The following is a 17,285-nucleotide window of genomic DNA, read 5'->3' on the forward strand; positions in this document are numbered from 1 at the left end:
TGTGACTGTCTTTAGATGGGGGGTCACTGTGACTGTCTTTATATGGGGGGTCACTGTGACTGTCTTTATATAGGGGGTCACTGTGACTGTCTATATGGGGGGTCACTGTGACTGTCTATATGGGGGGGTCACTGTGACTGTCTATATGGGGGCGTCACTGTGACTGTCTTTATATGGTGGGTCACTGTGACTGTCTTTATATGGGGGCACTGTGACTGTCTATATGGGGGTCGCTGTGACTCTTTATATGGGGGGTCACTGTGACTGTCTACATTGGGGGTCACTGTGACTGTCTTTATATGGGGGGTCACTGTGACTGTCTTTATATGGGGGGTCACTGTGACTGTCTTTATATGGGGAGTCACTGTGACTGTCCATATGGGGGGGGGGTCACTGTGACTGTCTTTATATGGGGGGCACTGTGACTGTCTTTATATGGGGGGTCACTGTGACTGTCTTTATATGGGGGGTCACTGTGACTGTCTTTATATGGGGAGTCACTGTGACTGTCCATATGGGGGGGGTCACTGTGACTGTCTTTATATGGGGGGCACTGTGACTGTCTTTATATGGGGGGCATTGTGACTGTCTTTATATGGGGGGGCACTGACTGTCTTTATATGGGGGGGTCACTGTGACTGTCTTTATATGGGGGTCTCTGTGACTGTCTATATGGGGGGGCACTGTGACTGTCTTTATATGGGGGGCACTGTGACTGTCTTTATATGGGGGGCACTGTGACTGTCTTTATATGGGGGGTCACTATGACTGTCCATATGGGGGGTCACTGTGACTGTCTTTATATGGGGGCACTGTGACTGTCTTTATATGGGGGGTCACTGTGACTATCTTTACATGGGGAGTCACTGTGACTGTCCATATGGGGGGTCACTGTAACTGTCTATATGGGGGTCACTGTGACTGTCTTTATATGGGGGGTCACTGTGACTGTCTATATGGGGGGGTCACTGTGACTGTCTTTATATGGGGTCACTTTGACTGTCTTTATATGGGGGGCATTGTGACTGTCTTTATATGGGGGGTCACTGTGACTGTCTATATATGGGGGGCACTGTGACTGTCTTTATATGGGGGGTCACTGTGACTGTCTTTATATGGGGGGTCACTGTGACTGTCTTTATATGGGGGGTCACTATGACTGTCCATATGGGTGGTCACTGTGACTGTCTTTATATCGGGGGCACTGTGACTGTCTTATATGGGGGGTCTCCATGACTGTCTTTATATGGGGGGTCACTATGACTGTCTTTATATGGGGGGGCACAGTGAATGTCTTTATATGGGGGCACTGTGACTGTTCATATGGGGGGTCACTGTAACTGTATATGGGGGGGTCACTTTGACTGTCTTTATACGGGGGGCACTGTGACTGTCTATATGGGGGGCACTGTGACTGTCTTTATATGGGGGGTCACTGTGACTGTCTTTATATGGGGGGTCACTATGACTGTCCATATGGGTGGTCACTGTGACTGTCTTTATATGGGGGGCACTGTGACTGTTTTTATATGGGGGGTCTCCATGACTGTCTTTATATGGGGGGTCACTATGACTGTCTTTATATGGGGGGGCACAGTGAATGTCTTTATATGGGGGCACTGTGACTGTTCATATGGGGGGTCACTGTAACTGTATATGGGGGGGTCACTTTGACTGTCTTTATACGGGGGGCACTGTGACTGTCTATATGGGGGGCACTGTGACTGTCTTTATATAGGGGGTCACTGTGACTGTCTATATAGGGGGTCACTGTGACTATCTTTATATGGGGGCACTGTGACTTTCTTTATATGGGGGGGTCACTGTGACTGTCTATATGGGGGTCACTTTGACTGTCTTTATATGGGGGGTCACTGTGACTGTCTATATGGGGGTCACTGTGACTGTCTATATGGGGGTCACTGTGACTGTCTATATGGGGGGCACTGTGACTGTCTATATGGGGGTCACAGTGACTGTATATATGGGGGGCACTGTGACTGTCTTTATGTGGGGGGTCACTGTGACTGTCTATATATGGGGGGCCACTGTGACTGTCTTTATATGGGGGGTCACTGTGACTGTCTTTATATGGGGGGCACTGTGACTGTCTTTATATGGGGGGTCACTGTGACTGTCTTTATATGGGGGGGGTCACTGTGATTGTCCATATGGGGGGGTCACTGTAACTGTCTATATGGGGATCACTGTGACTGTCTTTAGATGGGGGGTCACTGTGACTGTCTTTGTATGGGGGGTCACTGTGACTGTCTTTATATGGGGGGTCACTGTGACTGTCTATATAGGGGGTCACTGTGACTGTCTATATAGGGGGTCACTGTGACTATCTTTATATGGGGGCACTGTGACTTTCTTTATATGGGGGGGTCACTGTGACTGTCTATATGGGGGTCACTTTGACTGTCTTTATATGGGGGGTCACTGTGACTGTCTATATGGGGGTCACTGTGACTGTCTATATGGGGGTCACTGTGACTGTCTATATGGGGGGCACTGTGACTGTCTATATGGGGGTCACAGTGACTGTATATATGGGGGGCACTGTGACTGTCTTTATGTGGGGGATCACTGTGACTGTCTATATGGGGGGTCACTGTGACTGTCGATATGGGGGGGGGTCACTGTGACTGTCTTTTGTATGGGGAGTCACTGTGACTGTCTATATGGGGGGTCACTGTGACTGGCTATATGGGGGGGCACTGTGACTGTCTTTATATGGGGGGTCACTGTGACTGTCTATATGGGGGTCACTGTGACTGTCTATATGGGGGTCACTGTGACTGTCTATATGGGGGGTCACTGTGACTGTATATATGGGGGGGCACTGTGACTGTCTTTATATGGGGGGTCACTGTGACTGTCTATATGGGGGGTCACTGTGACTGTCTATATGGGGGGGTCACTGTGACTGTCTATATAGGGGGTCACTGTGACTGTCTTTATATGGGGGGTCACTGTGACTGTCTTTATATGGGGGGGGGGGTCACTGTGACTGTCTATATGGGGGTCACTGTGACTGTCTTTATATGGGGGGTCACTGTGACTGTCTATATGGGGGTCACTGTGACTGTCTATATGGGGGGCACTGTGACTGTATATATGGGGGGCACTGTGACTGTCTTTATATGGGGGGTCACTGTGACTGTCTATATGGGGGTCACTGTGACTGTCTATATGGGGGGTCACTGACTGTCTTTATAGGGGGAGTCACTGTGACTGTCTATATGGGGGTCACTGTGACTGTCTATATGGGGGTCACTGTGACTGTCTATATGGGGGGGTCATTGTGACTGTCTATATGGGGGGTCACTGTGACTGTCTATATGGGGGGGCACTGTGACTGTCTTTATATGGGGGGTCACTGTGACTGTCTATATGGGGGGCACTGTGACTGTCTATATGGGGGGTCACTGTGACTGTCTATATGGGGGGGCACTGTGACTGTCTTTATATGGGGGGCACTGTGACTGTCTTTATATGGGGGGTCACTGTGACTGTCTATATGGGGGGGTCACTGTGACTGTCTATATGGGGGGTCACTGTGACTGTTTATATGGGGAGTCATTGTGACTGTCTATATGGGGGGATCACTGTGACTGCCTATATGGGGGGGTCACTGTGACTGTCTATATGGGGGGTCACTGTGACTGTCTATATGGGGGCGTCACTGTGACTGTCTTTATATGGGGGGTCACTGTGACTGTCTTTATATGGGGGTCACTGTGACTGTCTATATGGGGGGTCACTCTGACTCTCTATATGGGGGGTCACTGTGACTGTCTTTATATGGGGGGTCACTGTGACTGTCTATATGGGGGGTCACTGTGACTGTCTATATGGGGGGTCACTGTGACTGTCTATATAGGGGGTCACTGTGACTGTATTTATATGGGGGGCACTGTGACTGTCTTTATATGGGGGGGTCACTGTGACTGTCTTTATATGGGGGGTCACTGTGACTGTCCATATGGGGGGTCACTGTGACTGTCTTTATATGGGGGGCACTGTGACTGTCTTTATATGGGGGCATTGTGACAGTCTTTATATGGGGGGCACTGACTGTCTTTATATGGGGGGGTCACTGTGACTGTCTTTATATGGGGGTCACTGTGACTGTCTATATGGGGGGGCACTGTGACTGTCTTTATATTGGGGGCACTGTGACTGTCTTTATATGGGGGGGTCACTGTGACTGTCTGTATATGGGGGGCACTGTGACTGTCTTTATATGGGGGGCACTGTGATTGTCTTTATATGGGGGGTCACTGTGACTGTCTTCATATGAGGGGTCACTATGACTGTCCATATGGGGGGTCACTGTGACTGTCTTTATATGGGGGCACTGTGACTGTCTTTATATGGGGGGTCACTGTGACTATCTTTACATGGGGAGTCACTGTGACTGTCCATATGGGGGGGACACTGTAACTGTCTATATGGGGGTCACTGTGACTGTCTTTATATGGGGGGTCACTGTGACTGTCTATATGGGGGGGTCACTGTGACTGTCTTTATATGGGGGCACTGTGACTGTCTTTATATGGGGGGCATTGTGACTGTCTTTATATGGGGGGGGTCACTGTGACTGTCTATATGGGAGGGCACTGTGACTGTCTTTATATGGGGGGCACTGTGACTGTCTTTATATGGGGGGTCTCTATGACTGTCTTTATATGGGGGGTCACTATGACTGTCTTTATATGGGGGGCACAGTGACTGTCTTTATATGGGGGCACTGTGACTGTTCATATGGGGGGTCACTGTAACTGTATATGGGGGTCACTGTGACTGTCTTTATTCGGGGGTCACTGTGACTGTCTATATGGGGGGTCACTGTGACTGTCTTTATACGGGGGGGGCACTGTGACTGTCTATATGGGGGGCACTGTGACTGTCTTTATATGGGGGGTCACTGTGACTGTCTATATAGGGGGTCACTGTGACTGTCTATATAGGGGGTCACTGTGACTGTCTATATGGGGCGTCACTGTGACTGTCTATATGGGGGGGGCACTGTGACTGTCTTTATATGGGGGAGCACTGTGACTGTCTTTATATGGGGGGTCACTGTGACTGTCTATATGGGGGGTCACTGTGACTGTCTATATGGGGGGGTCACTGTGACTGTCTTTATATGGGGATTCATTGTGACTGTCTATATGGGGGGATCACTGTGACTGTCTATATGGGGGGGTCACTGTGACTGTCTATATGGGGGGTCACTGTGACTGTCTATATGGGGGCGTCACTGTGACTGTCTTTATATGGGGGGTCACTGTGACTGTCTTTATATGGGGGGCACTGTGACTGTCTATATGGGGGGTCACTGTGACTGTCTATATGGGGGGTCACTGTGACTGTCTATATGGGGGGTCACTGTGACTGTCTATATAGGGGGTCACTGTGACTGTCTTTATATGGGGGGGTCACTGTGACTGTCTTTATATGGGGGGTCACTGTGACTGTCCATATGGGGGGGTCACTGTGACTGTCTTTATATGGGGGGCACTGTGACTGTTTATATGGGGGCATTGTGACTGTCTTTATTCGGGGGTCACTGTGACTGTCTATATGAGGGGGTCACTGTGACTGTCTTTATACGGGGGGGCACTGTGACTGTCTATATGGGGGGCACTGTGACTGTCTTTATATGGGGGGTCACTGTGACTGTCTATATAGGGGGTCACTGTGACTGTCTATATAGGGGGTCACTGTGACTATCTTTATATGGGGGCACTGTGACTGTCTTTATATGGGGAGTCATTGTGACTGTCTATATGGGGGGGTCACTGTGACTGTCTATATGGGGGGGTCACTGTGACTGTCTATATGGGGGGTCACTGTGACTGTCTATATTGGGGGTCACTGTGACTCTATATTGGGGGTCACTGTGACTGTCTTTATATGGGGAGTCACTGTGACTGTCTATATGGGGGGGTCACTGTGACTGTCTATATGGGGGGGTCACTGTGACTGTCTATATGGGGGGTCACTGTGACTGTCTATATGGGGGGGCACTGTGACTGTCTTTATATGGGGGGTCACTATGACTGTCTATATGGGGGTCACTGTGACTGTCTATATGGGGGGTCTAATTGTACAAATTAAAAGTTAGAAAGCGTGTGAATAGAAACATGCAGTCCTAAATCAACACTATATAAATCTGCAATTAATATATTGCTTCATTTCATTTCTTATTATGCTTCCAATAACATTATTTACACTCTCTAGCAATTAAATTCATACTGAGAGGTATTTAAATAGTGACCTTTACTCTATACTGTAAGTCAACCTCCCGAGCAGTGCCGGGTATAAAAGCTAGTGTATCCTAAAGCTTCTGAGATTTCTCAGGTTTTCAGAAATGTATAGGATTATTTTTTTGTAAAATTTATCCTTATGATACATAAACTAAGGTTTTGATAACAGGGTTGATTTATACCATATGCCTTGGAAATATTCAAAAATCTATTTATATTGGAACGAAGTGATTGAAAAGTTAAAACTTATGCACAAGTTGGTTATCCGGATGTCTCCGGTCATACTATTTAGATTTGGGGATAGTTATGAATTGAGGACCTCTGTGTATAAAAATAAATTTACTACTAATGCCTCCTTTGTGGCATAATATTATATCAGATGTAAACTGGAAAGATCTGCTTAATCTTCTGATATTTAGAGTGAGGTGGATATACAATATGAAAAATCAGCAGTTTTTTTTGGTTGTTGTTTTATTGGGGGGGGGGGGGGGAGGTGTTTGTCCATGGTTATGACCTCTAACTGAGGATGAATATGGGACTACAATGAGTTTTTGTATTTCTGTTATTTTTCCCTCTTCAGTACTTTCTAATTTCTGTAATCATATAAATTGAGAATAAAAAATATATATATATTTGTCTATGGAGATTGTATGGCTGTGTGCTTGATTTTATGCACTTGTTTGCAATGTGTGTGGCTGAAACACCTGAACTGAACAATTAGAAGGGGTGTCCACATACTTTTGGCCATATAGTGTATAGTATAACAATGTAGTAGTAATGGAACTTTATTTCCAGGTTCTCACAAATGTGTTTTGCATATGTAGTAGTAATATGAATTTATGTCCATTTCCTCACAGATATATTTGTACTCAACTAGTACCAACGTCACATTATACTCAAGTTCTCACATGTGTATTGTACACAGTAATACTAAAATACTAATGTGCTATAACCTTATATTCACGTGCTCATATATATATATATGCTCATATATATATATATATATATATATATATATATACACACACACGCAATTATACACATATATATATATATATATATATATATATATATATATATATATATATATATATATATATATAGAACACACATGGAATTCTAAAGTCACAATATATCCATAAATGTAGAATGATGACATGTTTGTTTTCCTCCTTTTGCCTTTGTAGCAATAATAATAAATGTCTTTACATATTTGTGTATTTCTAATCCCATAATATGATCCCTGGGACAGGTTAATCCCGGACACTTGCTGCATTATTACTGTATTGCAAATTGCCCTGCAGTTTATTAAAGGGGTTAATAATAAACCATCTAATATTGTTGATCCTGACGTTGCCTGTAAATTCTTCTACGGATAATAGAGGCTAGGGACCGGGGAAGCAGCATGCAGGGGTGCCATGCCTCCGGGTACACGGGCGCACAGGTGGAGGCATTTAGGGCTAGATGGTACATTTCCTGTCTCCCGTGCATTGCGCTGCCCCCCACTTCTTGTTGTGTCTGAGGCATATGAAAGGATCGCTGCCATGATCTCATTCTTTCTTCTCTCCGCGGGTGGATTTGCAGCATGTGCGCCTGATTTGGCTCTTGTTTTCGCACAGATATGACGCTTTTGTTTAAGTTGTGCTGGGGCTTCCTGTGTTTCTCGGCCCAGCTACGTTTGATCTCTGCTTGGAGGAAGCTTGTATTGTATGGGAATGTCTGGCCAGTCGGGGACTCGGGGTCCCTGCACTTCGCCCCCTAGCTTGCTTTGCCCGATGAGGCAGTGAGATTATATATATATAAAGCCCTAGCATTAGGCTGCAGAAAGAACCGCTCTTGATGAGCATTGTCGGTTTATGCGTTAACTGCACGTATTTTATCGCTTCCACTCAGCTGCACATCTCCGTGTCACTACAACATGCCTATTTCTTTTCTATTGCATCTATGTATGAATGTAATTGAGTTATCATATAAAGCTCATATACAGAACTGATATGAAATATTATACATAGAATCATATATATGTATATATATATACATATATGCGTCATATTACAGATATTTATTTTGAATATACTATATACATTGATATATGCTATATATAACTCATATATGTTGTATATAATTGATAGTTGATATGAAACTTTTAATAACCAACATATGTTATATCACCATAATTTCAAACTCATATATATATATATATATATATATATATATATGTATATATATATTAGAATTAACGAAATTAAAAGATGGAATTACTGATATAAATGTGTGTGTGTATATATATATGTATATATATAATATCCGTTAGAGATGACATATTCATATATATATATATATATATATATATATATATATATATATATATATATATATATATATAAAATAACATTTCTATAGCTATGTCTCATGTTATTCACAACTAATATGATGTATTATATATAACAGCTATATAGTTGTATACATATCAATAATAAATAACTGATCATATATGGTTTGTATATATGATATTATATATGCTGCACATTATGTGCAAAATACATTTAATACATCATATTATATTAGTTAAATATCGTATAAATGTTCACATGTTATCTAAATTATATGTACATAACTGACCTTTTATATCATATGAAAGATTTGTAATCTAGAACTAATGTACCATATGGAACTGTTATGATATTTATCCGATAGATTATATATAACCAATCTGATATGTATCTTTATAAATTGCATTTAACTGACGAATCGTTACTCCCACACAGATTATATTTCTGTTCCTATTTGATTGAGATTTTATTTAAATAAAAAAATAATATATATATAAAATCTAAAACTTTTTCTACTACTATATCAAAATATTGTGATTAAATATTTTGTTATCATACATGCTATGAACAAAATGCCCCATTACGCCCCCTATTGCGCGGGGATTTAACGCTAGAATGTTGTATATTACAACGATAGTTGACAAATACAACATATACATGTTGTCAAATGTAATATTATCCAAATTATCAGTGAATTTCAAATTATCGATAAAAAGAATTAAAAACAAATAAATGTGATGGGATATTGTTCTACCTTGTAACAACCTGCAAAATATAAGGTGGATGGAGCCCGCAATCGAACACGTCATGCTCACACGTTCAGTATACACTTGGCATTCTCAATTCTTTATCCTTCTATATACTGTATACCGGCAAAAGGTACTGACAGCGGACTGTGATGTTGCTGTGCGACATTCCCTACAGCAGTGTTGCGCTGATTAGCAGTCCTGACATAACGTTGCGCCTCTCCATTCCCTGGATCAATATCGGATCAGTCTGAACTAGTCATGAGCCGGAGTCTGGTCACTGCATGGGGCTGACCTTTCACTAGTCTTTCCCTACAGGTCACCCAGCAGCTCGTACCAGCCACATGCAACACAACTTCAAGGAATGCATCTTGACACTAAGCCAAGTAAGGGAAAATTAATTTAGGACGGTTTACAGTGAAGTAGATATAACCTGCGTGACCAGTAAATCTTCTAAGGCGCTCTGCTACCAGACCCCATGTGTACGACTGGTCTCACAGGCATGAAGTTATGATATATCCCTCCTCTAATAATAAGGTATATATAAAACAATGTCCAAAACTGAGACATTATTTTATAGTGTAAAACATTACACAAACTAACAATATCAGAGTCTAGGGAAGCACCATAAGGAAAATACTAATTTGCAATAAAGGTCATTCTGTTACCAAACACTTGCATAAACACTAATGATAACTACTGTATTAATGTTATTGGCGGTGGTAGTAGCAGTATTCTGTATGATCAGTAGGTTGCACATACATATAGTAGATACAATATACATACACACTCCATTTATACGTCTTGTTCTTTTGTGCAACATTTCAACTCAATAAAGTATAATAAAACAAAAAAAGATTGTAAAATTAAAGTGAGTTGTACCAAATTACACACCCACCTCTGGTACACATAAACAGATTACACTAATACCCCCTGTTTAAGCATGTATGTGTATTCCACATCATTTCTGTGCAGATATATGTCATATATAAGATATAGTTTATTTTAAAGGTACATGTCATATATAAATCATAGCGCTTCAGATCTTGTTGTTCTCTTGAAATATACATGAAACTACTATGTTGAGCCTGGAGCTGCAAGTTACTGACCATTCCCAGCATGGTACAGAAATGTGTAGGTGTTTCAATTATTAATAGGAGGAGCAAGGGGATATGTGTTGGTGTCAGATATTTGAGAAATAGTAAAATCATAATTGTGTGGCGTAATAATCAGAGTTGTGCAGCGGTAAAGCCCATAGACTTCCCCAGAATACTATTTTGTAGCAATGGGTTACTGAATACTTTCCAATTACAAGCCCCAATAAAATGTAATATTCTCTTAAACCTAAAATAAAGCGGCGTTAACGTGAAAGGACAACATCAGGCTTCCTGTGAACACTTCAGCAGCAAAATGTTTCCAAGAGCTGCCTTGTATTTTTATTATTTACAGTTTCTATAGCTTCAGTAACAGAAGTAACAAATAATAATATTAATAATAACAATAATTGTAATATTATGAAAATTGTTTCGATAGATTAGATTAATAGAAAATGATAGATGCACGCCCTGGTATAAGAGCACCCAAGCATTGCAATGTATCAGCGTCATATTAAATGAACAGTGCCAACCAAATTTAATATACATGTATACTGAACACAAGAATGGCATAACATGCGACATTTATTAGCGCCCCCTTCCCCCTCACTTATCCCCCCCCCCCATATTGCTGAATTCTGAGAACATTTCATGTCTAAAGAAGGATTTGGCGAATAATGTGGAACATCTCATAACTGCTAAGTATAAGCACCTTCAAATGTGTGGCGTGTGTATTATCCGTATGGGACTGTAGCACAGACAAAAGATGTGGGAGTAAAAGAAAGCAGACGTATCATTATCATCATCATCATCATCATCATGGAAGTGGCATGAAGCCTGTGATGTGGCTGGTGCTGCTGGCAGCGCGTCGTCACACACAGCCCGGTTGGTGCACAGTATTGCAGCGTCTCTATCTGCAGCACAGCAGAAAGCAGCTCCCTCTTCTCGGATCGTTCCCTCTATGATCAGAAGTCTCTATATAGCAGCGTATGTAGCAGAGCTGGTAATCCTTAATAAGAGAAGCTGCCCGCCTATGTCAGGCATTCAGTAAGCAGCTGAGAGGACGACTCGGATTTAGAAGAGACATGAAAGGTCACTGTCAAGTTCAAGGTCATGGCCAGTCTGGACGGTGACACAGGATCCCGCAGAAAGTCAAGCGTTAAAACAGAAGCTGCGGGTATCTGGGGTGTACCCTGGTACCTTGTGAGCGCCGCATTTCATAAGCCCTCAGTCACACTAGTCACATTTCTAAAACAGACACTAAAGCGGCATCAGGAACAATAGGAAGAAATCCTTATTTATGTGGATGTTCAATCTCTACCATATCCTCGCAATAATTGCAATCGCGATCTGTGGTTGCTGTTCTGCATTGTTTTTATATTCAGTCTTTGAAATGAAAGCCATTTGTAATTATTTTATAATGCGGTTTTAAATAAGTGACCTTCCACACATGCAGAAAGTGAAGTGTAGGACTGGAGTAGCTCAGGCTTCTAGATATGGCAAGTGCCAGTCCCCAATAAACCCTCCCGACTGAGTCTCAGGCTTTCCTTATAGACGTCTTGGCTCTAGTCTAGGCGTTGGATTGTGTGCTCGTATGGACAGGGCTCTGCTACAATTTAGTTTCCGTTATGTATTGACAGTTGCGTGTTTATTCAGCTTTCATCCGTTTGTAGCACATTACACAGCGCTATAGAAGGTCATGACATCTATCACTACGAATCAGTAACCATTAATATGTCAGAACTAGGACGGATATATTTTAAAAAAAAATAAATCGTGAGTGAACGTATTCCCGATTTTATTTCTATGACTAATTTGTAGAAGACATAACGACACTGAGCAGGCCCTACATTTCTTTAGTAGCTAATTTTAATATGTAAAAAAAAAAATTTCGTTTGTATTTTAATATAACCAAACCATTTGCATATTAAATACACAGTAAAGAGACTCAGAAGTTTCACGACATTCATATAAAGAAAACTATTATAACGTTTATTTCTCCCTCCCATTGAGATTATTTGCTGCTTAGATCAAGAGTCAGACAATTGAATTATGCAGTTTCAACACAATTTATTATAGGTCTGTATGCATTACTCTCAAAACAGGGCACAGAAATGATGAAACCACTTTAAATAAGAAAAAAAAAACTGAAAACATTTTCCGCTCACAATTGTACATATTTATAGTTAAGAACCATTCTTTATAAATAGTGTTCCTCTGTAGCAAGTTAATAGCATAATTTAATTTCAACTGGATAAATATGGCGGGGGCTATGTACAGGGATAGACGCCGACTGCACAACGTTTCGTCCCCACCGTTCTTCATAGAGTAAGCAACGAATGGAACGTGGAAAAGTACGAACAACATCACGTGTAACGTAAAGTGACATTCACAAGCCTGTGTCTGAGCACTGCCGGCCTGGCGGTGCCTGAAGAAACAGAGTGAAGACTTTGGCACAGAGTTTTATTATTTCCCAGCCCAGTTGCACGGAAATTTACAATCAGATTTTCTTTAGAAAAAAGGACACAATACCAAGAGCACAATACAAAAGAAAATAAAATAGAATAAAAGCAACTCTTCTCCATTAACGTAAAGGGAGTCAAGAGAGAGTTCAGCACTTGTCCTGCAGCCGGATAAAACGTCCTGTCCCCTCTGAAGGGGGGGGGGGGGGGGTGATATTTACATAGAGTAGGGGGTCTGCAGAGTATAATCACTTGTTCTTTGGGGTAGATATCGGGGGAATAAATAGATTCTGTTAGCTTCTCTCTCTTCATGCGTCGTTTTTAGACCTGTGCAGAGGTTCACCCTGACTGTGCTTCTTCCTTCAGGAGTGTCCGCACACAGCAGGCAACTGGCTGGTGGATTGGGAGACCTACATTGTCTCTGGTGGCCTCCAGTAATGGCGCCTACACATACCACTCGTTGAAGTTTGAGGAGAGAGGCCCCCCAGCCCCACTGTGCACTCCAGATACCGCTGCTGTGGCCGGGGACAAGTTGGTACTTTGTGTCTCAGTGTTGGGGGACACCAGACCCGGGGGGGTGGAGGATTCATAGCCGGAGCTGGCGGCGGGTGACGACTCGGACCCTTGAGGAGAAGACTCATGCACCTGTGGAGAAAGGGAAACCATGTCAGTTCCATACGATGTAAGGTAACACATTATGAACTCTGCTCTGGATAAAGGTGGGCCCCTCTAGTAGTTTTCCCTCTTACGAGTGCCAGCCTACAGTGACATAATAGCAGCAGAAGCCACAGATTCGTTTTCTAACACCTACCAGTTATTCCAGACATTACTTCAAGCCCCTACTCATCTGCACCCCCTCCCCCATCCAGGTAACATGATATAATAAAGGTTTCGGCCATTACCTTCATGTGTTTCCTCAAGGAGCTGGGATGAGTGTAGGACTTGTCGCACATCTTGCACAGATATGGCTTGTCCGAGGTGTGGACATGCATGTGTTTCTTTCTGTCGCTACTGTTGGCGAATCGCCTGTCGCAACCTTCAAATTCACACTGGAACGGCTTCTCTCCTGTGAAAAAAGGCAGTACATTGTCATCGAGTCCTACAAAAACTGCTGCGGAATTTTCCAACAGGTTTTAATATTTCCTCATATGGATAGAACATCTAGATAAAAATCTTTTCCTGCGGCAGTAAATGTGAGGGAGAACCTCCCAGTAGTTTGCAAATGAATCAACAATTAACATCTCTTTCCAAACTGCTCAGGAGGAGATTGTTCTGCTGATGTTCCCAGGTGGGGTAAACAAGCAGCTTGTAAACGGGTAAAGACATTCAAATGCATCCATTTGATTCTCACCGCCTCTCCCTTCCCCCAATCTCTGCATATCCAAATGTTATGCTGTTTGGAGCAATTTAGAGGTGTGATCGCTCAAATATCCCCCATTTGGAGGGAATCCACTTAGCATTAAATTCCATTAGCACCTAAATTGTTTATAAACGACATCTGCTCAGATAGAACGAGTTTAATGCTGACTTTCCGTTGAAAGAAATGCCCTTCATGCTAAACCTTGCTAAATCTCGTCTCGCACCTACCATCAATCCTCACACATCCGGCTAATCTTTACTCTATTACCAATCGCAAATATTTACAAACACTCAAAACGTGCCACACATCAAGACATTTTATTATTACTATTAATAATATTAAATAGATATTCATATCTGCCAGATGTGATCATTCAAGAGCTGCGCCTTTACATTTAAATTGAGAATAATAATAATTATTATATCCCGTCTTTTCTATGCTATAGTACTATATTTTTCACATATTTAAATAGTGCAGGTGAGAGGTGAAGCACCGTAAAATAAAAATCAATTCTAATAAAAATAATTTAAAATTAACGTGTAAAATGTTTTCTCCTTTCATAGCTGATAAGAATCAGGGATCAACCAAAACGTACCTACAAATAATATAGGATCCTGTGTGCCAGCGTCAGCTAATAGAAGTCTATAATAGTGGCATCAGCTAATAGAAGTCTATAATAGTGGCATCAGCTAATAGAAGTCTATAATAGTGGCATCAGTTAATAGAAGTCTATAATAGTGGCATCAGCTAATAGAAGTCTATAATAGTGGCATCAGCTAATAGAAGTCTATAATAGAGGCATCAGCTAATAGAAGTCTATAATAGTGGCATTAGCGGTGATAATTTTTTTTCTTCAGTGCACCTACCTGTATGAGTTCTTTTGTGGATTTTTAGGTTTTCGGAGCGGGCAAAGACCTTGCCACATCCAGGGAAGGGGCACGGGAAGGGCTTCTCCCCTGTGTGCACTCGGATGTGGTTGACCAGTTTGTATTTGGCTTTGAATGGCTTTCCCTCCCTGGAGCATTCCTCCCAGAAGCAGATGTGGTTGCTCTGCTCAGGTCCCCCCACATGCTCCACAGACACATGGGTGACCAGCTCATGCATGGTGCTGAATGTCTTATTGCAGCTTTTCTTAGGGTTGCTGAGCTGCTCGGGGTCTATCCACTTGCAGATGAGCTCCTGCTTGATGCACTGCTGCCTCATGTACCTGAAGAAGGCCCCAGGGTGGTGGTGGTGATGGTGGTGGTGATGGGCTGCCATGTTCATTCCCATATTCATTGGGCCATACTGGTTGTGTAGCTGGGCAGCGGTGTAAGGGTCTCCTCTAGGGCTAGACACCTGCCTGTATTGCTCTGTCCTGCCGAACACCTCGCCCGGCAGTCCTAGCCTCATTTGTCCGCCAAGTGCGTTTTGGGAGGCTGCAGCGTGCTGTTCATGGATGCCGGGGAAAAGCAGGTGACCCTGCGGGTGCTCCCCATGCGGGAGCTGGTGGTGGTGGGGGTGGTGATGAAGGCTACCTGCTGGGGGGCCAAACAAGCCATGCTGCCCCCCTCCTGTAGCCGTAGTCCCCTCTGCAAAGCCGCGTCCTCGGAATAAGAAGTCCCGCGGGCTGTTAAACGCTGCGCCCGTATACGCTGCGTGTGGAGCCAGGGCGGATGTTGGGTATCCAGCCTGGGAAGTGAAAGCCGAGCTCTGCCCCGGGGGGGACAAGTCATGGGGTCCGTTGCCTCCTGCTCCCCCAGCAGACCCAGATCCTCCTCCGCTACCGCTGCTTCCCCCGGAGCCACCGCCGGGGTTGAGCTTGAATGCGCCCATGTGCGCCGGCTCCACAAAGCTGTTCTGCGCCAGACTCAACTCCCGTTCCTGCATCTCCGCAGCAGCTGCCGCCGCCGCTGCAACCGCGGCATGATGATGGTGATGATGATGGTGGTGCCGCGCAAATGTGCCCACACCCAGGGCCGGGAACTGAGGGCCGGCGTCCAGCAACATGTCTCTTATTAGAAGTGTGTCGTGTGATATAATGGAGCGGAGAAGTAGTCACAAGTAGAAGAGCAATAATAGAGAGAAGTCTCCCTGTATCCTGGAGTAGTCACTGCACCTCCCGCATCATAAGAGTCCTCCTCTAGACTGAGCTCCCTGCAATGTGATCATCGCCTGCATCCAACTCTCCCTCCTCCTTCCTCGTCCCCGATCTCAGTGCCTCTCAGTCGGGGAACTGGGCTCAGATTCCCCCCAGATGAAGGCTCGGGCGGCAGATGCTCCTCTTTCTCGTCTTCTTCTTTCTTTAAGTTGCAGCTCAGGGAGGAGGGAGGAGGAGGAGGAAGCTCGGGAAGGGGGAGGTGGTGGAGCACAACACAAACAAGCAGAAAAGACAAGTGATCTCAGAGCAGCGGCACATGACGGGCGGACAGTGCGGGGCTCATTGTCTGCGGAGCACTTGTCTTCCTCCTTCCCGTGGCTTTTGTTGGCGCTGCTCGTCCGGTCAGTGGACGTGGTCAGTGCGGGCGGCTTTATGTTTTGTTTTTAGTGCATTTTGTCTTATCACAACCCCTCCTCCCCCGTGTGCGCTACTCTCTGACTGGCCTGCCGTGTCCGCCCCCTTTAACAGCTGCCCGACCGTGCTCTGTCAGCTAGCCCATTGGCTGGGGAGACTGGAGACATGTTTGGAGCACTTCCCAGTTCTCCTGCCAATCAGGTATACAGCTCGTCCCCGGCAGGCGCCCCCACCCGGGAGCTGCTCCGGTACCGCGATCTACTGGGGAGACGCTTGTGTGCTCCCCTCTAGTAGTGGATGTATAGTCCGGCACAATCATTGTATTATTATAGTTCTGACCTCTTTTGTGAGGATTATAAAGTGAGCAAATGGGTAGTAATAAAGGGCTTCTGTCTCATTTCCAAAGACCCCCGAATCTTAATACATAGAAATGTCTTCGTTTTGCAGTATCATAATAATATATCCATTCTTCATAGCTGTAATATTAGTAGTAGCTGCTCTACATGTTCAGTTACATC

At 43.9% G+C, this 17,285-nt stretch overlaps 1 protein-coding gene across 1 annotated transcript; it reads right to left on the reverse strand.

Moving 5' to 3' along the window:
• Positions 1 to 12,507: 12,507 nt before the first annotated feature.
• Positions 12,508 to 16,843, reverse strand: ZIC2 (Zic family zinc finger 2). The gene is made up of 3 exons (XM_075852454.1): positions 15,140 to 16,843; positions 13,816 to 13,979; positions 12,508 to 13,558 (listed from the first exon to the last, which is right to left on the reverse strand). Exons 1-3 carry the CDS (start codon positions 16,260 to 16,262, stop codon positions 13,358 to 13,360), a joined length of 1,488 nt encoding a protein of 495 aa, XP_075708569.1. The 5' UTR covers positions 16,263 to 16,843; the 3' UTR covers positions 12,508 to 13,357.
• Positions 16,844 to 17,285: the final 442 nt, after the last annotated feature.

Source organism: Rhinoderma darwinii, chromosome 2 (assembly GCF_050947455.1).
Source record: "Rhinoderma darwinii isolate aRhiDar2 chromosome 2, aRhiDar2.hap1, whole genome shotgun sequence".
Lineage (NCBI taxonomy): Eukaryota > Metazoa > Chordata > Amphibia > Anura > Rhinodermatidae > Rhinoderma > Rhinoderma darwinii.

Coding starts and splice junctions, on each gene's coding strand:
- ZIC2 (XM_075852454.1), bottom strand. CDS start 16,262: ATGTTGCTGGACGCCGGCCCTCAGTTCCCGGCCCTGGGTGTGGGCACA. Junction 13,980..15,139: donor CCACAAAAGAACTCATACAG/GTAGGTGCACTG, acceptor CTTTTTTCACAG/GAGAGAAGCCGTTCCAGTGT. Junction 13,559..13,815: donor CCTTGAGGAAACACATGAAG/GTAATGGCCGAA, acceptor CTTTCTCCACAG/GTGCATGAGTCTTCTCCTCA.